Here is a 16,110-nt window from a genome sequence, read left to right on the forward strand (position 1 = left end):
TTCTTAAGAAACACCTTAGATAGTTGTATTTTGGTAGGACTAAAGAAATATTTGAAGTACAAGTAAATTATATGTTTGTATGAATACTTTACCGGAAAAACCTGAAAAAATCCGTAAAAACCCGAGGTTGAAAAATCCGAGTTTTATTGGTTTGGTTTGGTTTATAAATTTAAAAATCCAACACAAATGATTTGGTTTGATATTTCAAAAACTCGAACCAACCCAATTATGTAACTCACTTGCACATATAAAGATTCATGATAATCAATATTCAATAGTAATGTGATTGAATACAACGTTTATAGTTAAAAAATTAAATGTTGTTAAATATGTTGAAGAATGTTTTATAATTTTGTTTGGTGATGATATGAATTTTGTACTTTACTAAAAGGATACAATGATGCAATGAGAATCTCAAAATTTACTACTCCTATGATCAGTAATTGTTGGTGATGGTGCCATAATATAAAAATCAACTAAATATAGTTAGTTGTTGTGGAGTTGATTGGTGATGTGACTAAGTGATTAAGACAACTCTTAGTGTCTATTCAAATTGGGATAAATAAACATTTTCTGTGGTAAAAATTAGATATATGTGTTTGAGACATAATGTGATAAAATAGCCATTATGAGATAAAATTATTATGTGTAGTCATGGTGAATCCTACCAATTCATAGACTAAACGAATTATCAAGGGGAGTAAGAATTTTTGTCATTTTAGAAGATCAACAATGATGATAACCCAATCTATGTGATTGGAGATCCCATGGATTAGGTTCATATGGGCAGTAACAAGTCATTATTAGTTGGACAAGTAAGCACTATAAAATTATGTCCCTCCTATGATATGTGAAGCTTTGAAGAATTCCTTACCAGTGGCGGCTCAACATAATTCGAGGCCTAAAATTTAAATAAAGTCTATCTGTATTTATTTATTTTCTAAATTTTTAGATGTAAATTATTACTTAATATCTTTTTTTATAAATGATTTTTCAAATACTTTTTTAATTATTAGTTTAGGTAAGATTTTATCAATTCAACATTGAAAAACATCATTTTATTGAGACAATTATTATATGAATTGATAACATAATCTTACAAGTAATAAGTTGATAAACTTTAAATAACGAGAAGAGTTAGAATCATAGAATCTGATTCAAAAGGTTTATAAGTGATATACCCTACTTTAATATGAAAAGTTACGAAGAAATAAAAAAAGAATTTGTAATTCACTTTGTTCAACACTTTTCGACTATTGATTTATATTTTTGACAGAGTAATATTCTAACTATCTGAGATTTGAAAAAATAGAGGGCAAAAGGAGTTAAAAAGGATAAATAATGTGAGTGCTAGCAAAGAAAATGTAAGAATCTAAATCAATGTTTTCTTCTATTTTAATGGGGTTAAGAAGATTGAAATAATATATATATATATATATATATATATATATACACACTAGTTTTTCGACACGTGCAGATCATCATATATATCTCTTATTCACACGAATCTATGAAGATGGACAATGAAAAAAATTATTAGTTAAATGCAATAATGTATATATTTCAATTTGGTGAGGTTCAATAAACTTTTCTTCGTTGAAAATACTGAAATATTAAGAAATCGCAAATCAGTAAAACAAAAAGACAATGTTTATATAGTAATAAATATTTTGAAGGAAACATCATGACAATCTAAATCACATAAGTAGCATTGATAAATCAATTTGGTGAGGTTCAATAAACTTTTCTTCGTTGAAAATACTGAAATATTAAGAAATCGCAAATCAGTAAACAAAAAGACAATGTTTATATAGTAATAAATATTTTTGAAGGAAACATCATGACAATCTAAATCACATAAGTAGCATTGATAAATAAAGTCATACTTTTGTCTTGGGCATTAAAAAATAAATTGTGACAATTCTCTAACTCTTGAGAAGTTTAATAATTTTAGAAAAAGATATTCAATAACATATATCTACATCACAAGAGAAATTATTAACAAAAACAACTAAATTTAGACTACAATAAAAATTAAACTAATACAAATTTCAACTGACATTATTACAAGTCATATAAATTTTTCTTTCTCGAAAATACTTACATATTAAGAAATAAAAAATCAATAAAACAAAAGGGCTATTTTATATAGTAATAACTATTTTGAAGCAAACGTCCTAACAATCACATAAGTAACATTGATAAATAAAGTTATTCTTTTGCATTGATCATCAAAAAACAAATCGTGATAATTCTCTAATTCTTGAGAAGTTTAATAATTTTTGAAAAAGATATTCAGAAGCATATATCTACATCACAAGAGAAATTGTTAACAAAAACAAATCAATTTAGACTACATCATGTTAACTTCATATATTGGAACTTTACATACTAATGTATATACTAAGCAAAAAAATAACTATTATATCATCAGAATTATTTTCCTCAAATACTCGAGGTTAAAGAATATACTCTCTTAGGATAGAACAATTTTACTTCATCAAAATAGTGGTACCTCATATTCCGCTAAACTTCGAACTCATTCAATGACAATAAATCACACGAACATTTTTAAAATGCAAGAAGACGAAGAGTAGAAGATTAAAAACACGTGGTTGAAAAATGAGAGAAAACCCCTCTATTTATAGTCCACAAAGGATAGTGTATGAACAAGTGTTTTTTGTGTATTATCTGAAAAGTCATTACCTTTCCAACAAGTCACAACCCTTTGGAAAAGTAACAACTTATTGAAAAACTCACAACTCTTTGGAAAAGTCACAACTCATTGAAAAAAATCACAACCCATTTGAAAAAAGTTGTAACTTATCAGAAAAGTCACAACTCATTGAAAAAGTCACAACCTAAGTTAGGACTATTATAGTAATTTAACATTCAAGTTAGGAGTTCATGCTTTTAAGGTAATATATATACTTTTTATTATAAATAATTAATTTTTTTTCATGAAAAAACTAAACAATTTATTATTTGTAGAAATTTGAGGTCCCCAAGCATTGGCCTTAAAATTTATAGGCAAGAGCCGGCACTGCTCCTTACAATATTCATCATAAAATATTTTCCAACAAGTCATCTAACAAAAAGTTCGGAATGAACTAAATACGCTCAAGAATCAAAGTTTGTTTATAAGAACATCTACGATTTACCATAGTAGTTTGGAAAGAAATACATTAATTGTACAAACAATAGAGACAGAGAGTATTCTCGATTGTGAGATCGAATATGTTTTATTTCACACTTCCTAACCTTGAATTTATGACATCTAACAATTTCATACTTTAAATTGTGATAAATTTATGAGGAATTTCATGGTGTAGTTATGTAAACTACTCTTGTTATTTCTTAAGTTAATTATGAAATAGAATACATATTTATCATTTTAGGAATCCTACTTATCAATTTGGGCAGCCACCTTTTCTACTTTAACCAAAGTGATATATATAGTTTTGGAACCTCCTCTCCATATTTTTGTTTCTGCATGCCAATGAAAAATCACAATCTTTTTTTTTCTCATCATATTCATTCACAAAATCATCCAAGAAGAGTTGTTTCTAGGCTGAACTTGAACTATCTTAATTTTGTGTTGGTATAATGAAGTAATTTGCTCGAACTTTGTGTACTTTTGTCATGCCTCAAACTCAGGTACTGGCATTAGGTTCCTTACCTGACTAAGAGAATCAACTGAAACGAAACCAATTAATCAAAACACATGTGCATCAAGGCCAACCCAAATCAAAAGAAACTCAAAATATTATCAAATGAAAAACAAGGTAATCTAGACCACTGTCTATAACCATAACCAACTTACAAAACCCACAACAGACATCTACAAGCCTCTAAGATGGAAAATTGCTAACGAACAACACCTTGACATACCCATCAACTACATAAATAAAAAAGAAAACTCCAGAGTTAGGAACTCCGATCCCAAATGAAATGAATGGAGTCATTGGCTGAACTCAACCGCATGCATGCAATAATTAAGGATCCTTCTCTACTTGAAAACCTGTAGGAATGAATGCATCGCCTCTAGCAATGGGGACATGCGTACAAAATAATGTACTAAGCATATAACAAAGCAGAATAATTGAGACAACTTAACCAAAATTGAAACCACAATATGACCGACTTAATTTGCAAAAAGTCAAAAGCTCATTGAAACCACATTAGTTACTGACGTAGTTTGTATCCACCTCCCCTATTCTGGGTTGGTCATGACTCAAAATCAAATTATGATAGAGCCTACCATAAACTTCTAATAGTCAAGCCAAAACAAAAAATAATAAGCGAAAACAAAATTAGAACATAACTGCGCCAAATCATTAATAAGATATAGAATAGGGTCATATATAGCATATATGTGTACATAAACAAAATATAAAATAAATGCCCAAAGTGACATAGGTAGATGAATATACAGAACCCAGCCTGGCCCCAGACCTGATGTTACCAGTACAAGAGCATCTAAGTACTGAAAAGGACTACAAAACAACATGTTTGTCTCATCATATTACAAAATACATAGAGAGTGCAAAAGAGGAATATGAGTAAGTTAGAAAAAGATGTGATGGCATTGAGAGATCTGGAATCAACGATGGTGGCTTGTTCTAGGTGTTGCATAAGAAAGATGTAGAAGTGTATACTAGTAGTAGTAGCAAAGGAACCTAAGATCAAGCTAAAAAAAATGGAGGAAAAGGGGAATAAATGAGAGATCCATAACTATAAAAGCATATCGCATTCACCGCTCAAGCGGAGTAGGGGTCATCGGAGCAATGTTGCAAAAGAAATGAAGCTCCGTAGAAGAGGCGATTAACGAAGACCCCCAGCTTCGTGGGTGTCACTCCATGAGCCTACACTATGGGCGTGGTCGACACTTGAGAATGATTGTTGTCCCCAAGCGAACCCTTGGCCTGACTGAATACTTAGCGGAAGATTAACTCAACCATTGAAAGGCTTAAAACAGAAGTAAATCATTAAACTTGTAAAATGCTCAACTCAGACAGTCCGAAAAATACTCAATGCAATAATAATAGTTTGCAAAACATCTCAAACGAAAAGAGATTAATGAGAGACTCCACAACTCTATCTATCTATCTATGAAGCCTCTATAGTTTAATATGGATGTCGGAACAAGACCCACAATACTCTAAAATGACTAAACTGAAAAGAAAAGTGGAGTCCTCCAGAATGCAAGGAGGCTCACCAAAAGCTAACTGGAGTGCAAAGTGATCTTCACGAATGGCTTGTCGATGATCCCGAACACTTGTGTCTGCATCATAAAGAGATGCAGATCAAAGGGAAATTTTGTATTTGAGTCAACCGTCGTAGTTGAGTCACATTGCCCTATGATAGATGAATGACGATCATCTTAAGGGTAATTTTCATCATTGAGTCTGTAGATATGGTGTTTGTGCTAAAGTTGAAATCTGGAAGGGAAATTTTGTATGAAAGCATGTGGATGAATATCTTCGAATGCCTTTGAATTCTTGTGTTTGCTTCTAAATTGAAACTTAAGCTTAATTTGAAATTTTACATGAGCAGAGTGTTGTACTTAATGATAAAGCTTACTTGAATTGAACTTGCGCCATGAGTGGTGAGACATCGTGTATTTCATGTATTGCATCTTAGTCTAGAACTTGACCTGCATGTTGTTGAAACGAAATCAAACGTATGGCTTTGTTTAGGAAAGGATAATAGGCCTCCTTTGATATGTTCAGAAATTTCAGCCTTATCAAATATACTATCACTAGTAGCCCATTTGAGTCTGTAGCCTTTTGTTGGTAGCCGCACATTTACCTGAACGATTGTATTGAATCCCTAGTTGTTTTCACCCTCCTTGCCTAAGCACTGTAACATAGGCTGATTGGAATTAGTAGCATTGAAAGTCAATAGATGGTTTAAATGTCAAAAGGTGACCAATGATAGCTGCAATGTGATGAAAAATCCCTCATTGAAAGAATGAGCTCCATATAAAAAAAGGCAAATGTAATAAATATTTTGGGGAATTCGTGAAATGATGCGAGTTACTTGTGACAAGATTGTTAAGGAGAGGGCTAAAACTAAAGAAAAAAAGAAATGAAGAGGTGATGAAGTCTAAAACATGCACGGTGCTTAGGGAAGTGTAAGTCACTATTACATAGTTTTTTCTACCCGTTTCCTAGCCTACATTACAACTCGTGAAAGTTCTATTTGATTCTTTTCAAAGCATACTTAATTAGTGGAGATATACATAATGGGAAAGCCTATGGGTCTATGTCCATACATGTGAATTTTCTTTGTGAGAGTGAGATTTGATTGTTTATGCTTAGTCCATACTTTATACTAAATCCTGTGAGTGAGTTGTGGACTACTTTCTTTGTGTGAGAGGCACTTGTTTGATGATGGATAGGTGACGTCTGATGGCTGGCATGAAGCTTTAGGAGTCGTTTGGTAGAGTGTATTAGGAAATGTAAAGCATGCATTAGGTGTGTATTAGTAGTACTTTGTTTGGGACACTTTTTCTTGCCATGTATAACTAATACTTGCATTAGTTATACACTCTATTGTGTATTAAGCTGTGTATTACTAATACCAAGTAATTCTAGGTATTAGTAATACATAGCATTTTAACACTTGCATTAGATTAAATAATTACAAAACTACCCTCAAAGCTTCTTTTTTTTGGTTTCCCACCCGATATCTGGAGCCCACATTGGAGCTCTGACTAAATTCGGATCGCGCACTGCAGGGCCCATTCTGGGGTGGCGCTCCCAATAAGATTTTCTCCATACCCATGGCTTAAACCCGAGACCTCTGGTTAAGGGTGAAGTACTCCCTTCAAAGCCTTTTTAAAACATTTTCTCCTCTTTTCATTTTCTTTCTTGTCATATGTTTTTACTTTTATTTTTATTTGTTTTTCAATGTCTTTTAGTTTGTTGATGTCTTAATAGACTTTGTGGCCTCTTAAGTATCATTTTTCTTTAAAACTCTTTCAACACAGTTTAATAAAAATTTTTACTATTGTGGCAATAAATTTGATTAAAAAATTCTTTGCCAACTTTTAACAATTTTTTTTTTACTCAAATAGTACAACTATTTAATATCATTTTTGAAAAGAAAAAAGAGAAGAAGATTTAATGATGTTTTGGCAAAGAAATCTTTTTTAATGTTTTAGCAAAGAACTTTGTTGCAAAGGAAGTGTAAAAAGAAATAAAGTGTGAAGGTATTTTTGTAAACATATATTTTTAAATAGAAACTATGCAAGATTTGTTATTTCTAATACATGAAACCAAACCGTGTATAAGAAATAATGCTTGCATAACTAATACAAGCAGTACTAATGCAAACACTACTAATGCAAGCATAACTAATGCACCCAATTTTGCATTATTCTTATACGCTCTACCAAATGGCCCCTTAATGTTTAAGTTGCTAAAAGATGTTGAGTCAACATTAGAAGTCATGTGGTGTCTATCTGATGGTCAAGTATGAATGGAAACATGCTTATTGTGAATTGATAAAAAGATTCCTGAAAGTAAGTAGTTGAAGCAAAAATGCTATTGTTAGTAAGTCTAGGTCTAGGAAATAGGCATGTGAATTGTTCGAAGATGAACAAAGCTCTAAGTGTGGGGTGGTGATCTTGAGCGTATTTATATGCCTAGGAGCCAAGCAATACCTATGCTTTAGCCGAGTTTGAGGACAAATTCTTTAGTTATTGATAGTGTTGAGTCATGTTATTGCATTTTGAGTGACCAATATGATTAGTAATCGCATGTTGGGAATCAAGAGAAAAAGGGCAAAAGCGACAGTATGTAGAGTGAAGTGGGGTTCGAGCACAAGAGCACGAAGGATAGGATGTCAAAAGAGAAAAAAGAGAGTCAAAATGAAAAGAAAGCCCAGCTCTGTATCCCCTCTGCGTCGTGGAGAGGGAAATTATTATTCCATGTTCAAGGGCTGCTGAACCAGAAGAGTACGTATCCTCTCCGCGTCGTGGAGAGGAGTTCAAGAAAAATCGAATCTATAGATCTTCTCCGCATCACGGACCTAGAGCCTAGTTTTCTTTCGTATTTTCCTAAATTATAAATAGAATGGGATTTTATTATTTTAATTATTCTTTTTCTAGCTTTTGGAGAATACAACTTGGAGAACTATTTCTTAAATTTTAGGGTTCATTCCTACTCTTTAACTTTAATTTGATTTCTCTTGTGCTTATTGAATATTTATAGATTGAGAATCGTATTATGAGTAGCTAAATTCTCTTGTTCTAGGGCTGTGGCTACAAGAATAATGTATATTATTGAATTTGATGGATTGATATTGGTTATCGGATCAATTACTCTTTTGTTCTAAATTTCGTGGTTCGTGGCCACCTTTGAAATAGACTCATTGTCCGAATTGAACTCGGGAGAGGAATAGGAGGATAGAACGTGGGACAAAAGGCGCATGATCTTCTCTAGACTTAGGATTGATTTGTATCTAGGATGGGGATATACCTAAAGACTTTGCTTGGTTAGTAGACAGGATGAAAACGTAATGCTCGGTAATTGGTTAGTTTATGCCCGCTCAATGATGTAGTTAGACTACCAATTAAAGTAGGCGATTAGAAGTCGGGAGACCATGATCATACATTTAATTCCGTAAACCAGTGATTTACTGACATCCATTAAAGGAATTAATACGCATGAATCCAAAACAGGTTGCAACCTTGGAATTTCCCAAGTCATTATTTTAACTCCAAGTTGAAATTGAATCATGGTAGTTTGTTTGGTTACTTTAATTAATTGATCATTCAGAATAATATATCACTCTTTCTGGAAACACTTGCTTTAAGTTATAGTTATTGGAAGAATCAAAGATAATATAATCTTAAGTCTCTGTGGATACGACATCCGGCTCTTAAAATGAGCTACTTCATTACTTCCACGACCACATACACTTGCGTGTGCGTTTGGGCCCAACACAAAGCTTTAACGATTAAAACCTATAGACATCATTAGTTTCCACAAGCAAGTCTTCAGTTGCTGAAAATGAAAGCTTCCTTGGAGTTATGAAAAATTAGACTTTGCTCAAGTCACATCCCCTTGTATAGATGTAGTGAAAGAAGCAACCTTAACCTCCTACTATTGGTCGAGGCAAACAGGCCTTTCTGTAGTTCTGCTGTAACGCTGCCACGGAGCTATCAGTAGTACCGCTCTAGAGTTGACTTTGCATCATAACAATGTACATACCAAGTTCCTCATAGTGGGTTTGTCATACATCAAAATTGAGAGTGCATCATGCTTCAACTTACTTGACCAAGAATTCGACATATTATAGGTAACCAGTGTCTAAGTTCCTCTGCACTCTTTCAATCGCTTGGCTTGTTACCTAATATTGTTAACAGTATATTTGAGACTTGCTTGCTTTTGATTTTTCTTTCCAGATGCTTGTAGTTACTAGACTAGAGTGGCACTCTATTGGCCAGAAGATGCTTTTATGCGCGGAGATATTCACCTTCTCTAGTTACTTCAGCCTAAACTTTGACATGCTATACTTCACAAATGTTGTTGATGGATAATAGTAATATAACAGTAATACTCAAAAACCGAATCGTCCGATAAACCGAACCGAAAAAAGTGTTATTGGTTTATTGTTATTGGGATAACGGTTATTTAATGGTTTTACAAAAAAAAATATTGGATTATCGGTTCGTTATTGGTTTTTAATATTGGGTTATTGGGTTAACCGATAACCCATTAAGAATATAATAATTTACTATTTTAATTTTTAGTTATACATATATATAATGTATTAAAAAAATACCCTACGCAATAATTAACACTACTTAACAATTAACTCTCCTCTCTACTTTTAGTTATTTAACCTTTAGGTTTTACTTTTTAGTATTACTTATTTACTTTAGTTAGTTTATAATTGACTAATATTAGCTTTTGCACGATTGTAAATATCTGCAATTTGATTAACGTCAGGAATTCAAATTGTGTTTTTTTTTAAAAATAACTTAAGAACTTCATTTAGTTACCATAAGCATGGCCTCATTTGCTACTGTTTTGACTTTTGTCTATGATTTGGTTTATTTGATTCTCTTTATTGCATAAGGGACTCGTTTTATATATTATGGTGATCGAAAATTAACCAAGTCTTTATTGTGATGACCAAAATACAACAAGTTGGTCCTTGTTGTCCCGTTTGGAATGATTATTTCGATGTATGCATATCGCGTCAAATTATTGGATAAGTCATATATTTGTTTTGAAAGCATTTTCTTATTGGTTAAATCGAAAACCGAACCATTAAAGACCTAAAGCCGATAAACCGAAAACCGATAACAAATATCTTATTGGTTTGGTTATCGATTTAGCATATTTAAAAACCGAAAACCAAACCGATAATACTTATAACCGAACCGAACCGACCGATACACACCCCCCTACTAATATAGCAGTCATTTCAAAATGTATAATGAAAAACTTATGAGAATGTGGTTGTAACCTTTGCTTCTGATTAATTTGCAAATCAATTTTTTTCCCAATTTCTTTTCGATTGCTATGTGGTGATGTATTTGTGAGTTCAATTAAAGTTTTTCTATCTCTCTTTTTTATTGCACTGTTTCTTGGTAATGAGAATTTCTTGGGTACTAGTAAGTTTTTTCCTGCTATTTTGATAGTTACAGTATGGATTTTGACCATACATGTCTATAGTTGTATCTTTGATGTTTGAAAACAAACACATACACAAGTCTAAGTTCATCGTTTTAGATGATTTTACTGGCAGTTTTTCAATGGATATCAAGTTGAGATACTTGTTGTCAACTGCAACTGCTAAATTCAGATATCATGCAGTTGTAGCATAGCAAGTTCAACAATGTAACTGTAACGTACATGGTATAAACTATATTACGTTAATATTTAATTTAATGATGCTTCCTTTTATTGGATAATTCAACTACACCAAAGAACCACCATAAAATTATTTTTTACAATATTGGATCTCATTAGTACAACAATGTTCAGGAAATGCCTAGTATTAACATAAGGGCTTTTAGAATCTTGGTCAAGCACAAACTGTTCTATATTATTAACAAAAGTACTTTTAAAATTAATTAGTTAAACATAAATTGTTACTCACCAAAAATATTACTATTTTGACAAATACTTACTAAAACTTTATTCTAAAGTAAATAGATTTTGAAAGCTTGGCCAAACAAGCTATTAGTCAGCAACGCATGGAACTGCTACACAGTTATAGGCTTATAGCATATTTCTTTTAGCAGCAAATGAAGAATCATTGATTACATTGGGAAGAACATTGTAAAACAACCACCCATACAACAAAATACAAAAAGATAAAAAATCCTGTCAGTAACAGATTGCCAGCCAGAGTTGCAGATCTTGGAAAACTCTAAAGAAGTTTGTGTTTGGAGTATAGAATTGCTCCCAGTTGAACAATCAGCCTAACAGTTGAGCTCTACCAATGGAGTTCTTTCATCAGTTCCGGTTTTGGCAGTTGATAAGGGAGTTCTAGAATGGTGGTCTCTCCCTAAATTACTATGTCGACGCTTATTCTCTTCCTCAGGGTTCTCCAATATTTTCTCCAAATGTCTTACAAGTTCAAATCTTCACAGCATAATTCACTCATTCTTTCATGTATTCCTTGCATTTGTACTAGTAATTCTTCCCTATCAACAAAGAGTTTCTTATTTTCTTCAAGCGCATCATTTTTGTGGGACTCAAGCTCCTGAATTCGGGCCTCCAAGTGCATCCGTTCATTGCCAAAATGAGTGTTCAGCTCTTCCGATTCCTTTTTACTTTCTTGCAACAATGTTTCCAGCTGCCCCTCCTTCTGTCTTGAATCAGACAAGGATTTATTTAGGAGTTCCAATTTCTGATGTTTATCACCCAATTTCAGCTCTAACTCGGCAATCACCTTGTTTTTCTCTTTAATCTCAAGTAATTTTAAACCCTCAGCCGCTATCAGAGCTGTAAAAGCAACTTCTTTACATGTCATATCTTCCTCTAAATCTTTGGCCTGTTTGAGAATATCTTGTATTTTCCTGTCTTTCTCTTTCAGATTCAGCAAGAGGTTCTCCTTCTCCTGATCAAAAGCCTTCCGCACATCTGATTGTATTTGCTCATTCTGAAGGTCTTTATCATCCAACTTTTGCTCCAAGCAAGAAATCTTAGTTTGAAGAATTTCTATGGTGTTACCCTTGCCTTCTGCAATTTGATAGTATTGAAGCTTCTCCTGATTTAAATCATTCACTGCCTCTGTTCTTTCAACAATCTTCAACTCTGCTTCTGTAATCTGTTGCTGTAGCTCATTAATTTTGGCTTCTCCCTCCTTCAAAATCCCAAGTAAGATCTCCTTCTCTTGCTTTTGGGAAAATTGGTTCTCTTCAAGGTAGTCTTTAAGATTTCCTGCTTCAGCTTTCCACTTCTCTAGTTCAAGTTTGCTTTCTTTGACTTCTTTCCTTGCTTTGGCCAGGTCATCTTTAGCTTCTTCTGAAGCAGCAGAAGCATCTTTGAGAGCATTACCCAATTTCAGGACCTGTTCCCTGAGGTGAACTTGGCAATCAGATGACTCTTCAAGCATCTTTTTGTACTCACTCAGTTCTGCCTCTAAAACGGTTGCTTGTTCATTCTTTTGATGTACTAGACTTTTGCTATTTGGCTCTTGTTCCGTGTTGGCTCTAGAGAGCTCCTTGCTACCAGTATGAAATTCTGATTTTAAAACCAAGATTAAGACAGATAACTCTCCAGTAAGAACATCACATGCATCACGGCGATCTTCCAGCTCCTTTTCTAGCTCGTCTATATGTTTTTCTTTACTTTTTAACTCAGACATGCATCTTTTCATATCTTCTGCCACTTTTCCTATCTGTGAGCTCCATTCAGCTTCCTTTTCTTTGAGGTTTAAGGAACATTTCTTGTGTAATTGCTTCAAATGCTGGAAATTGCTTTGCAGTTTCTTAAGTACAGAAGTGGAAGCAGTACCCTGGATTTGAGACTCTTGAAGCTCTTTGAGAGATCTTCGTAAATCTTGATTTTCCTGTTCAAGCTGTATACTTTTGCATTTTGTATCCTTGAACAGTGCTTTTTTCGTTCGGAGTAAGTTTCTTAACTCTCCAATTTCTTCATCCCTCTTGATGGTCAAGTTCTCAAGCTTTGAGCTTGCTTCTTGGCACTCTAAAGAGATATCATGGAATTGAGATCTAAACTCAGACACTTCAATTTCCAGAATTCTCTTTCTGCTTTCTTGATGAGCTAAAGCTTGGTTACTCATCCTCAATTGGCTTTGGAGGTCTTCTGAGATTCGAGTCTGAGAATCCAATCTTGCTTGCAATGAAGAGATCTCTTCAAGCATTGCTGACTTTTCCTGGCCCCACTCCACCTTACTGGTTTTGAACTGATCATGGTTTCTTTTGTGAGCTTCTTCAAGGTGTTTAAATTGTTCACTCTTCCATTTCAACTGATCTTTCGCAATCCTATTTTCTTCATCAAGTTTTTGGATAATGGCATCTCCATCTTTCAGATCTTTGGATGCCCTTGTTTTTAGCTCTGATTTAACACAGATTTCCTGCCTAACTGACATGATTTGCTTAAGAGCATTGATTTCATTATTACTAGCAGAAATCTGCATTTCCAAATCTTGAATTTTGGATGTTGCTTCATCCAGAGCCAACACCAAATCCTTGTTTTGTACTTCCAACTTCCCAATTTTCTTCCCATAATCTAGTTGCAGGTTCTCATGAGCAGAGCTAAGATTCTGGAGACATGTTTCTTTCTCATGTACAATGGACTTGATATCATCGTAGAGTTTCTTGATCTCAAATATTTCCTCAGATTTAACAAATAGTTCATTTGCCTGTCTACCAATCTCCAACTTAGCTTCTTGAAGTTTTGATAATTGATCAATGTGGGCTTTCCTCAAACTCTCCGTCATCTCTGTTTTGGTCCGGCATTCTTCTCTGAGCTTTTCCACCTCGCCTTTAACAACATCTAGCTCCGCATAAACTTTGTCCATTTGTGTAACTTTTTATGTTGATGATTACCCTTCTGATGCACAAACACGACAGTTCACACTTAATAACTTGAGCTCCATAAATTTTCTGTGTTGTTTTTCCTTGACATTAATCTGCTTTAGCTGAAAGGACTAAAAAAAAACGAAGAAGCTATTTTACCATCCTTGAACACTCTTCCAAGGGGAATTATCAATCACAGACAAAATAATGCTTAACAGAAACTAGGGCATGTAGAACCATTAACGCGTAATCGTGTGCAGATTAAACAAGCAATAGGCAAACAAAGACATAACTATTTATCCTATTCTCCGTCTCTCAAACTGTCTAACTGAAGTCAACAATATGAATGTTCTTCAACATTTCTTCCCTTTCAAAAGCTGGTATATGCGGAATTGTCTGTATCATCACTCTTACAAAAATGGAGAAAATAAAAAGAACTTCTCAATACCCTTACTACCATATCAATCACGAAAGAAAAATTGCACAATAATGAAAATCTTGAGGTTTAACAAAATTTTACAGGACACCCACGAATTAATTGACCAAATCAAACATTTCATCATCCTTTTCCCCTGATTTCACCCCTTTTTTTCATTTATTGCTAGACAGCCAGATTGATTAGGAAAGAATCAGGAAAATCTGGAGGTTTAACTAAAATTCCACGAATCGATTGACCAGATGGAGAAAAAGGGTGGACATAAAATTGAAGATACAGAGAACAAAAAGGCATTTCTACTGCAACTGCGGCATGATAATTTAGAATTTTACAGATATATGATTCCATTATCTAATAATTTGACATATAATGAAGCGTTACCTTAAATCGGAAGCAAACCACAGGTGAATTCACCAGTATAATCGGCTGTTTTAATCAAAATACTAGGGTTTTCTCACTGAGGAAGATCTGGAAATAGAGAGGCTTTGAAGCGGGAACTTGTATAGGATTGTTTTTGAAATTTGGAAAATAGCACTGCATATTTGTTTATTCCTTCTTTTTTAAAAAAAATTTAAAGACATTTGTTTATTCCTAAAATAAAAGAGAAAAAAAACATAAAGTCAGAAGTTGTCCCAGATTTTCTAAAAGGCACCTTAACTTTGCAAACGTCCTATCACTCCACAAAAGTTTTGAATAACTTAGTAAAAGAGCTATTTTGACCCATATCCCTCACCTGGGACAACGCGTGTGATGCTCACGCTAGTTCAACCCGATCCACTTCATTTCAAAAATAGAAAAGTCTTCATCTTTTGTTATTTCTCAACTTTCGAAAGTCTCTTCGTTTCCCAAGTCAAACGATAGTGGTGATCATCTTTCTTTTTGACGTTTCTTGGTCAATATTCTTGGAGGAACAAGGAATTGAAGGTCTAGCAGGTTAGGATTTTCTTACATTATTTGATAAATTTTAGGGATTATTATAGTGTAAAGAGTGTTGGAATCGACAAATTATAGGTTTTATTGTTAGGATTTTATAGTGTTTCGTTGTGTTGACTAATTGATGTTGTTAGGATTTTGTGTTATCGACTTAGTGCGACTGTTAGTAATTGTGTTCTGGGTTAGGGTTTTGTTTTATTGACTTAGTGCGACTGTTAGTGATTGTGATCTAAGTTAGGATTTTGTGTTATCGACTTAGTGCGACTGTTAGTAATTGTGTTCTGGGTTAGGGTTTTGTTTTTTCGACTTAGTGCGACTGTTAGTGATTGTGATCTAAGTTAGGATTTTGTGTTATCGACTTAGTGCGACTGTTAGTAATTGTGTTCTGGGTTAGGGTTTTGTTTTTTCGACTTAGTGCGACTGTTAGTGATTGTGATCTAAGTTAGGATTTTGTGTTATCGACTTAGTGCGACTGATAGTGATTGTGTTGTACTGTAATATTATACATTTGTAGACTTCAATTTGTTCATTATCAACTTGTTTACAAGTCTTTTGTTTTGATAGTGTTTCTGCTAAATGTCAGTGATTCTGCTTCTGTTAGTGATTATATTTATTGTGTACATATGTATGACTGTGTTAGCTTACAGTTTGTTAGAGTTTGTTCTTAAAATGTATGATTGAATCGTCTTTTATTTGTCTTGTTTACATGTTTTTTAGGATATCTTTT

The 16,110-nt window shown here is 33.4% G+C and overlaps 1 protein-coding gene across 1 annotated transcript; it reads right to left on the reverse strand.

Annotated features, from left to right (window-relative positions):
- Positions 1-11,215: 11,215 nt before the first annotated feature.
- Positions 11,216-14,958, reverse strand: LOC102603566 (uncharacterized protein At4g38062-like). Its single transcript, XM_006359723.2, has 2 exons — positions 14,832-14,958; positions 11,216-14,145 (listed from the first exon to the last, which is right to left on the reverse strand). Exon 2 carries the CDS (start codon positions 14,014-14,016, stop codon positions 11,596-11,598), a length of 2,421 nt encoding a protein of 806 aa, XP_006359785.1. The 5' UTR covers positions 14,017-14,145; positions 14,832-14,958; the 3' UTR covers positions 11,216-11,595.
- Between the last annotated feature and the right edge of the window lie 1,152 nt (positions 14,959-16,110).

The sequence above is a fragment of the Solanum tuberosum genome, unplaced genomic scaffold, assembly GCF_000226075.1.
Source record: "Solanum tuberosum cultivar DM 1-3 516 R44 unplaced genomic scaffold, SolTub_3.0 scf00305, whole genome shotgun sequence".
Classification (NCBI taxonomy): domain Eukaryota; kingdom Viridiplantae; phylum Streptophyta; class Magnoliopsida; order Solanales; family Solanaceae; genus Solanum; species Solanum tuberosum.